Below are 10,436 nucleotides of genomic sequence, written 5' to 3'. Positions count from 1 at the left end.
TTTGCAAATTTTTATCAATATTAATAGTAATATATTGATTTATATTAATTATATTAATTGATAGTTACAATCAAAATTAATATGATTAATTATAATTAATATTATTTTATATCTCAATTAATATTAATGAATTTTATATTATTGATTTAATATTATTGAATTTTACATAAACTGTTTATCAGTTTAATTAAATCAATATTAAAGAGGATTTTTATTTCCAAAATGTTGAAAGTTTAGGTTTTGATTTACTTTTTGTAATTTGTTTCATAATTCGTTGACGAGTTATATGATCACAATAGAAGAATATTTCATTTATTTCTTTGAATTCATTGCTAATTTATACATTATATCATGTAATCATTGAGCTTATTTAGGCATACGTCTGTATTAGGTAACAATATGACACCTCGAATTTATTTCTTGTTTTTTTTCAATGATTTTGAACTAGAAAAATCGAAATGATTTACATGCGCAAATAAAGCGTGCGCGATGTTAACATCTTTGGGAGAAACTGGTTTTTTTTTCTGGTTACTTTTAATTATTACTGCTATTCTTTGTTAAATTTATGTCAGATACGTATGCAAATAAAGCTATCATATATTACAAGTCGTACAAAAGGTGCGTCGCGATCATTTCACACAAGCGAGAATCCTTGATTTTGTTGGATAGCTTGCAGCAATTTGTATTTTAATCTTTCGCGAGTTTGATAACGCGGCAAATCAAGCAGGTTGAAACACGTATGTGCGGCGGGTAGATAACGTTCGTCAGTCATTGGCTGTATTGTTAACTGCAACAGAGTAACAAACAGTAAGTTAACTCTTGTTTCACGAAAGTACGACTAATACTTTCCGTAAAAGCACACATTTCATGGCATTTAATTAAGTCCCAATGTGTTACACTCACTTTTATAGCTTTCATGCCCTGTATAGGAATTCTGTCGCTACCCGTTAAGAAAAGTAGAAATTTCTTCTTTTCATCCAACGGCAGTTCATGAAAGACTTGCCAGAAGAGTATAATAGTGGGATCGTTTTTGGTATAGCCCTCCTTGTAATCGGCATTCTTCTCCAATTCTTCCCAATCATAATTCTCATTGCCGATCAGAAGCGACATCAGTTCGTGACTGTGAAACAGCTCTAGCATTCTTCCACCGCATACATCATGAAAGCCTTTGTGAAACGCATTGAACTGCATCTCTACCGACTTGTTTAACATATAGTCCACGTAAAGATCCACATATTGTTGCCTACAAACAAAAGCGTTTTACTTTTTTTCTTCTTTCTATCACTAACGATATACATGCAATGCTTTACGTACTTATTTCTTAATGTTACAGGAACTTTATTACCACCGGGTATCAATTCGAAGTTTTTCATCTCGCCAAACACTTCCCTGCTTACTTCAAAATTCAAGCAAAATACTTCCTCAAAGTCCGATTCATTGTATTCAAGAATACTTTCTAAACTTCTGTAATGCGTATACTCGTTGATATTTTATCATATGATATTACCATCGTATAAATTCTAGAGTGAGCAAAGTACCTAGCTATTGTCGGTGACAATGCCTTGATATCATTTAGTCCGACCGATTCTCCCAAGAGTTTCTTGTACAACACTAACGGAAATGGTAAGTTAATAATTACAAAATTATATATGGCCAAACCGCAGAGAACGCCAATCAGCGAAAACATGACTTCTTCTTCCAACGAGTCCGAGTTGAACCAGATAGTTCTCGTCTCTTCATATTCCTTGAACATACCATACTTAAAATCAAGAATTTCTGTGAAAAGAAGCATGAAAAACTCTTTTCTCACACCACCGACATCTTCAGCCTCTTCATCACGAAACTTGACCTAGAAGAATTTAAATATGTGCTATGTAACTATAAGAAATTTTATACTGTGTATAGTTTTAAAGGCTTGGGAAAAAAACCGTTTTTTTTTTCAATTTTTCCGCGGATTTTTTCGATTTTTTTCCCAAGGGTAGAAAAATTTATCGGAAAAATTCAAAAAGTATCAAAGTTTTACATGATTTCTTAACTTTAGTTCGCCATACTTATTTTCGAATCCGTAGTTTGTCATACTTCGTGAGGTAGCTCAATTTTCCGTCTTATTACTTTCATACTAATTTTTAAGCTTGTATTATAAAAATTAAAAGTATATAGTCTAAATTCAATATCCATAAGATAATAGCAGGTCGAGAAAATAATTTGAATTTAAAGTAATTACATTTATTACAAAATATGTAGGAAAAAATAAACTATAAAACGAGACTAATATTAATGTGATGAAAGACATTAAAAATTAAGTAACATGTCATTTATATAGTAAAAACAGCAATTTTTGCAAAAAAGCAATTTTTTCGAAAAAAAAACGGGAATTTTTCCGGTTTTTTTCCAGCGATTTGAAAAAAGCGGTTTTTTTTTAACAATAATACTATGTTTTATATACATAATATAAAATTTAGAATTTCTAAGTTAAAATCTCTTTTACAATTTAACTCTCAAAAAATTCATTTTTAATTATTTGGATTTAAGGTATTAGAAATTTTAAAACTTAATACTTACTCTAAGCGGTCTCTTTAGCTCTCTAGCATCATACAAAAACAACTGTCGTAAAGTGTCGTTGACTATGTCATTCCGTGATACATGTAAGTGTACAAATTGACTGTAAGTCTGAGCGTTACAGTCTACCAAAGCTGTACCAAGCATCACATCTCTTATAACTCGGGACATCGCCTCATTCATCGCAGTTTGCATCTAACATAAAATATAACTCATTAAATAATGAATACGATTATTTTTAAATAAATTTTTAATACCTGTATAGATTGATCGGTTTGGAGCAACGTGGTTTTCGCTTCAGCGTCAAATAGGAAAGGATAATTACAAAAGTATATTTTACGATACTGAAAAATTGTAAAGACTTTAATGCTACATGTGCATTAATAAGTACGTGTTTTTTAATTTACTATATATATATATATATATATGTGTGTGTGTGTGTGTGTGTGTGTGTGTGTGTGTGTGTGTGTACACACACATAGTGAATTAAATAGCTTAATGAAAATCTAGGGTCACTTACATAAGACTGATCACTTTCTGTCAGCCATTTGAAATAGTCGCGTCTAATTTCTACATATTCTGATAATTCCGGCAAATGGAAAGTCTCATAAGGTACTCGTACACCTCGTGTACCTGTGACATTTAGCTTATTTAATAGCGTTAACAGTCGTAGAGCATACTCTAGGCTTTCAGACCATGTGACCAGCTGCAAAATGTTTCCCAAAATTATCATATAAGAGAAATTTCTACCTTTTTTTTTAAGAGTAATGAAATTTCCATAAAGTATCTTATTTGTAAAGATATATTTTTTTAATATCTTGATTTATTCTTTTACAGCAAAAGCTAGAACTCAATTTTCATTGTTAGACTTTCATAATGCATTATAGAACTCCGAAAAAAGTGAAAATATCTCTAAAGTTTCTTCCAAATCGCCTGTTGCTCGTATGATCATTCCTATACTCAATTTACCTTCTCTGGCGTTGACTGTTTTACAAAATGCAACACCACAGATTTGTACATTCTCACGAGTCTCTCAAAGTAGTACGACGGGGCTGCGCTCCACCACTGGCCTATGACTCTGCACGCCTCAGGCTTCAGATTGAACAGCGCCTTGCAGAATGGCGTTTGCAGAGAACTGTAGTTTGATAGATTCGCAAAGCGATGATATAGCGGCAGCGTTAAGTACACTCTTAATGACTCCACATCGGGCGGATTATCTCTAAATGATGGTATCAAATTCTCAGTTACGCATGTGAAAATCTGGAATAAAAGTAACACTGCCATTTAAAGATCGCGATCAAGATTTTATGTGTGTAACCGTATATGTACCAGTTCTTGAATCGTGTTGTTGTCCAGTTCTGAAATAATTCCGAATAATTTGATCGCATAGTCAAAATTAACCCCGTGATGTTTGCTCGAACAACCATAATGTGCGTCACCACTGAGCAAAAAGGACGAGTTTATACACGCTTGACTTTTGAATACAGTTTCTAGATACCTGAAAAATATGGTATAAATACTTAATGTTTACTCAATAACCGAGACTGTGGCAAACTGATTCAATTAGATCAGATAAAGGAACAGTTGAGAAACGAAAGAAAAAATGTGAACAGTTGCACAAACGTCTAATTTGATATCTGTGTTAGACTGTGTAATTTTTCTTTAGCAAATTTTTCACTCACGTCATTAAATCGTGATTAATTGGTGAACCTGGTAGGATCTTCTGACAGTCACCTAGTTTGTCCTCCGTTATTGTAAGAATTTGGGAAGCCGGCTCTAATATTCTACAGTCATCTGGTTCTATATTATCCTGTAGATATATTTAAACAAAAATGATTTTTTGTATTTTGTCACAAAACAGTGAAATTAAATATTCCGTCACATTTTTTCACTTTTTTAAAATCAAAATCTCTTATTTTAAAGGAAAATTAATAAAAATAATAAAAACGTGACCAATATAGAAAAACATACTTTTTTCAAACTGATTGTGGCAAAACAGTGATCGCCTCCACTGAAAATATGCCTAACAATACAGTCGATTTTGCTGTAGTGCTGATCGAGCATCACTGACGATCCACTCGGCGAAGACCATGGCCCTAGAACGACTTGTGGTGTTGTAGCACTTTGCGAAGCACGATTACCTAATTGTCCGGTACCTCCCAAACCCCATGCATAAACTTTTCCTCTAGACGGCACCAAAGCCAACGTGTGCTTTTTGCCGCAAGATATCTGTAGTAAAACGTATTAATATTATTGATATATATTAATATGTGCATATATATATATATATATATGTTATTTTATTATTAGTATATTCTATACAATAATAAAATGTATTTTTAATATAATAGATTAATACAGATATATGTATACAAACTGTGCAATTAAGATTAATGTGATGTAACATTTATATCACATGTAAATCACATTTATATCATTGTAAAATTTCATCTTAATTATGTAATTGACACAATATTATTTTTATTTATTTAAATTAAAACTTACTTGTGTTACGGTGCTGCCCATCAGCTCCATAACTTGTCGCGGTAAGATATCATTCGTATTATTCCCATGACCTAATTGGCCATACATTCCAGCACCACATGTAAATACTCCACCATCCTGACAATCACCAAAGTTACCTCAAGATTCTCCAATTTCTAAGGTATCATTCTATTGATTAATAAAAAATTACCATCGTCAAGAACACAGAAAATTCCTCGCCACAGGCTGCATAGCATACTTTCGAATTTCTCAGAGTACGTAACTGGCATGGTAATTTTCTCACCTTCCTATCATTTAGCCCTAATTGTCCGAAGGTGTTTCTCCCCCACGAGAATACAGCTCCTGTGAGAAAACAACAAACACATAGCAAGTGTATTTACATAAAGTCGAACGATACTCACGATGTCAATGTAATAGATCTTTACCTGACTTTGATATGACTACAGTGTGATAACCGCCACATGCGATAAATGCAATTGGTACGGCCTCTAATGCAATAATCCTCTTCGGTTTGATTTCAGCTTCTACATCAGATCCTAATCCTAGTTGTCCATCTCTATTGCTACCCCATGCGTATAGATCTCCATCATTCGTCAGTGCAATTGAATGTTCTACGCCACATGCAATCTGTACTATCACACTTGTACCCAATACTTTTACCATACGTGGAGTACGCTCCATACACATGACTGTATCCAATCCTGTGTAGAACAAAATAAACATGATTATTGTACTCGTGATATTCAGATGATAGCACCTTCAATAGGTAAAAAAAAAACAAAATATATACATTACCTAGTTGACCACTCATATTACAACCCCAACTGAAAAGTTGTCCCCACTCATTCACAGCCATAGTATGACAATTGCCACATGCTACTTTTTTAAATACAAATGCATCCAGACCAGGTATTAGTTCTATATAAAAGGAACCAATATATTTTAAAAATGTTTATAAATAAACTTTCCAGTTTAGAAGAGATCTAAAATTAATTGTTATTATACTTACGTAACCTTTTCCTCGCTTTCTCGTGGCCAAGTTGTCCATAGTCGTTATTACCACAGGAGTACACTTGACCATTTTTTGTCACAGTTACAGAATAATTTTCCCCACAAGCAACTAAAATTTTATTTTTTGTCAAAGCATTCTTGTAATTTCATGTAGAATATGCATCATTGAGATCTTTCAAGAGACTTACTTTGCTCAACATCATTTGCTTCTGAGAAATCCACTTTTCGTGGTATGAAGATATTCTCTTCCTCAATACCACCCAAACCCAGCTCACCATGAATAGTACTACCCCAACCAAACATACTGCCGTATTTGAACTGTTTCACTGCTAAATCATATTCATCCGTAGAAAGCTTTCTCTTTCTGCTTGCCTGAATCCACATGCAATATGAGTTTAGACAAGTTAATGTACATATTAAATTTATAAGTAGTTATGTATAATGCCATACCATATGTATTTATTAAACAAAATACTAGATTGATATCAAATATATTTTAATATATTGACAAAATAATGTAAACACCTGGGAAATACACTATTTATTTTATTAATAAAAGATTGGACCCTTATCTTTAATATAGATTTTATCCTTGTTTGGAGTAAGGTCATATAATGCTTAAATAGCTAAATGGTATACCATTCTTCTAGCAGAATATCTTTTAATATAAATCTATTTTTTTACTCTGCTTTTCGAAACTGTATACAATAATACATATAATGTACATTTCCACCAACATAGATTAAATTTCGATCTCAGTTTAACTTGTTGTTTATCTTCTTTTAATTTTTAGAATTAAAAAAGAATAAAGAATAAACCAAGATCCAAGTCCATCTACATTGATGCAAAAGGTCAAGAAGTTACATCAACCAAAAAAAAAATTTTTGAGGAACAGAAGGCAATTTTAAAAAATAATGTAAAAAGCAAATTTTCACCTCCAACATCATTTAAAATATAAAATATCAAATAATATCATAAAACACATCAAAAGATATTTAGTTGAAATAAATAATACAATATCCATTAGTTACTATTCAAGCATTAAGAGATCATATTCCATATAAAGATAAAATCTGTATTAAAGATAGATTAATCTCTTAATAATCCAAAACATATATTGTATTTCTTAGAAGTTCACATTATTTTATCCGTTTCCTGTACACAATCAAAGCAAAACTATTTGAATCTATTACACGTGAGAAAATACAACTTATATATGCTATTTTAAACACAGGTCTGTATTATATATATGTGCATTGATTAATGTCACATAAATTGGCCCAAACCCTTGGGTTCAAGGTGAACAGTTCACTTCCCCTCTCTTGGGAAGGGAGTAATTAAAATTGTGAGAGCTGAGGGGACTGAACTTGCTCAGTTCCCTCAGCTCTCACAATTTTAATTACTAACACACAAATATGATTCATATACCAATCTTGTGTAACAATTGGTCCATTAATTTGCTTAATAACTTAGTAATTAACTTTTGCCATTTATCGCTTCAAATTTTTTCAGCTTTAAAATAGCTTCCAACAATGCATGTTCCAACAATGCATGGGCACTTCCTAAATATCATGTGGTGATCGCTTCTCGGATGACACAGATAAACAAAAGCTTCTCTGGACGAAGCGATTACAGACAAAACGATTAAACTCTACCCGGGCGGCGTTTTCTCTTTCTCTCTCTCTCTCTCTCGATCGAGCGACCAAGCGTCGTAACTCTACGATTGCAGGACCACGTGTGAAGCGGAGCATGCCTAAAAAGAGGATATTGGCGATCTCGCGCTGTGGCTGAGTAAGAATACACGCGGCTGACTAACCATATTTATCTATATCTCCTTCTTTCTCGCGCTCGCGTGCGCGAACGTGGCATTAGCCTCGCGAGCGGCACATGTTGCTCACACGGTAGATGCGCGTAGACCCTTTAAAAAAAAAGATTCACTCAAGGAGATGCCAGAATCGTTAAACGGGATCTTCGGGGCCACGGGGTCAGACACCGGTCTGTTACGCGTGTCTCGACAATTCCCGGGTGCGAAAGGGTCACCGCACACCTTCTCGGCCTGTGGCACGTTGCGCATTGACGAGAAAGCGAGGCAGGAAGACGGAGACGAAACGGCGAAGATTCTAGGGGAAGCCGACGCGACACGACTGAGAGGTTAGACCGGTCACCTTGGCCGCGAACAACACCCGAATAAATATTCTCGAGTCTCCGTCAGAGACGCTCCTCGGGCGCCGTATTTCGGAGCCAGAGAACTGAAAAAAACGGGAAGGAAAGGGATAAATTAGACAATCAGAACAGAAGAGGAGGGGAGGTCGAGAGATAGGAAGGGACGAATAGTCCCCAGAGCTTTTCGAAACATAAACGGAACGGCTTCGAGAGAGTTCGATTGTTCGCGATCGTTCGATGACGCTTCGTACGTCGAGCGTCAACAATGATTCCAGAACGCGTAATGACGTTGCGCAAAAACGCGAGCGCGGCGCCGAGTTACCGTCTCTCTTCCTCCTAGGTTCTCTCCTCTTTTTTTTTCTTAAATGATTCCCCGCGTGAGAAAGAGACAGGCGCGCTCGTCTCAGGTTCGTGTCTAATCCTGACAGGACAGCTCGATGAACCTGTCGCGAGAACTTCGGCGGTTAAACTTCGACGTCATATTACCTTCGAAATCCGAGATAGCAACGTCTAGGTTATCATATCGTTGCAGATTGGAGCTGACAACACGGCTTGGTTCGTCGACGACGAGCGAGCGAGCAAAATTGACGAGAACGGAATTACGAAGAGGACTACGCGTCTTCTCCGTCGTGTTATTCGCATAGCTCGCGTCGTGACGGGTCAGCTCAGCCAAATGTTGTTATTATACATCTACCTCGAGCGTCGTATGACACTTACATATTTTCGATGGCTTAATGTCACCAAGACAACAAGGATCGACGTCACGCCGAATGACAGTCGCGCGTTGCTACAACTGACATAATGAGGATGACAAACACGTAACCACGTAACTAGACGTATGTACGAACTGACGTGACTCGATGGCGCGTATGCAGTGTATGCACATCGGCATGCGTATATAACCTTCCGGCTCGCGGCGGGCTTGTTAACAATCGCGAGACCGCGGCTCAGGAATATGAGCTAGACTACGAGCCGAGTAAATCCTTGCGAGTAATGTGCCTTACACTCTGTACACATGCTCATCTTGCATCCTCCAACCCTGAATTATAATCAACGATTTACTTGATCAACAATATTACAAACAGCTCGCATTCATTATAATAAAAAGTTAATAATTCCATCTATCTATGTTAAAACTATAAAATATATCAGATGCTGTGATCAGTCAAATATCTCAATAAACAAAAATGAAATAGATAGAAATGAATTTATTTCGACATTTTCAAATTCGCGCTTCAGATTTTTCAAATTCATTTGAATCCAAAAATAATATTAGGACATAAATCCATTTGAATTCAAAATAATGAGTAACGCATTTCGTATTTCAATCCATGGTGTAAGAAATAAGAGAGTCCTCGGAAAGCATGTCGCCCGACTGTTGGCCAACTTGGCGAAAGAAGCGCCAAACGCGCGTAACACGAACCACGAACTTCAAATCGTTTCCGTCCTAAAGGGCCTCGCACCTATGAAATCCATAACAGAGCGTAAGAGTAGCATAAGGCCTCTGGACCAATGGGAATCTTATGTAAATCAATATGGCGACTTTATGCTGGATGCTCATTGGTCCATCGGTCTTATGTTATGTTTATGTTATGTTATGTATTTCGTGCGAGACCCTTAACGGCTTTTGCGCGACTGATTTGTCTCACGCTGGGCCAGTTTCACAACCATCGGTTAATTTAATCGGCTGATTATTCTATCGGAATTGACCAATTATATTTGTCGTTAAGTAGTATTGGCCAGAAATAACCAATCATGGTTGACACTTAATCGATCGGTTAAGTTAATCGGTAGTTGTGAAACTGGCCCTGTATCGACGATAATTTATTCAAATGCTGTGGGGACAAAACGCAAATACCGAATTGTAGGGGGGAGCAAACAATACAATACGAGTACAAATTGACTCACCGTTCGTCGCTGGTCGATCAGCTCCAATCAGACGGCTTCAGCTCTCGAATGTTCCAAGATTCTCTTCACGACGATTCGTCTTGATTCACATTCGGAACAAACGCGCGATATTTCGCTTTCCACATTTCCGGTACTTACATCCGATGAAAACTTGAGATAAAGGCAACGGAAAAGATACGAAACACGATTGAACGCGAAACGACTTCGTATCCGACACGATGTCGATACGAATGCCCGACACTTCACCTCACTTTCGACACTCCATCGTACTCTCGAAACATTAGCTCGCG

At 35.9% G+C, this 10,436-nt stretch overlaps 1 protein-coding gene across 4 annotated transcripts; it reads right to left on the bottom strand.

Moving 5' to 3' along the window:
• Positions 1 to 282: 282 nt before the first annotated feature.
• LOC105197495 (probable E3 ubiquitin-protein ligase HERC4) lies at positions 283 to 9,124 on the bottom strand. 4 transcript variants are annotated; one of them, XM_026131184.2, is made up of 19 exons: positions 7,892 to 8,713; positions 7,731 to 7,828; positions 6,264 to 6,447; positions 6,074 to 6,184; positions 5,860 to 5,982; positions 5,490 to 5,765; positions 5,255 to 5,406; positions 5,065 to 5,181; positions 4,531 to 4,788; positions 4,242 to 4,369; positions 3,889 to 4,057; positions 3,529 to 3,819; positions 3,080 to 3,265; positions 2,817 to 2,903; positions 2,563 to 2,754; positions 1,539 to 1,849; positions 1,315 to 1,464; positions 904 to 1,243; positions 283 to 787 (listed from the first exon to the last, which is right to left on the bottom strand). In XM_026131184.2, exons 2-19 carry the CDS (start codon positions 7,824 to 7,826, stop codon positions 635 to 637), a joined length of 3,324 nt encoding a protein of 1,107 aa, XP_025986969.2. In that variant the 5' UTR covers positions 7,827 to 7,828; positions 7,892 to 8,713; the 3' UTR covers positions 283 to 634. The 4 variants fall into 4 exon arrangements, with proteins under 4 accessions (XP_025986969.2, XP_011162200.1, XP_039302233.1 ...); XM_011163898.3 differs by lacking the exons at positions 7,731 to 7,828; positions 7,892 to 8,713 and adding an exon at positions 8,956 to 9,124; XM_039446299.1 differs by lacking the exons at positions 7,731 to 7,828; positions 7,892 to 8,713 and adding an exon at positions 7,504 to 7,523.
• Positions 9,125 to 10,436: the final 1,312 nt, after the last annotated feature.

Source organism: Solenopsis invicta, chromosome 2, assembly GCF_016802725.1.
Source record: "Solenopsis invicta isolate M01_SB chromosome 2, UNIL_Sinv_3.0, whole genome shotgun sequence".
In the NCBI taxonomy this organism is placed as follows: Eukaryota; Metazoa; Arthropoda; class Insecta; order Hymenoptera; family Formicidae; genus Solenopsis; species Solenopsis invicta.
Note: the sequence above shows the minus strand (reverse complement) of the source record. Positions and strands in the feature narration are given on the sequence as shown.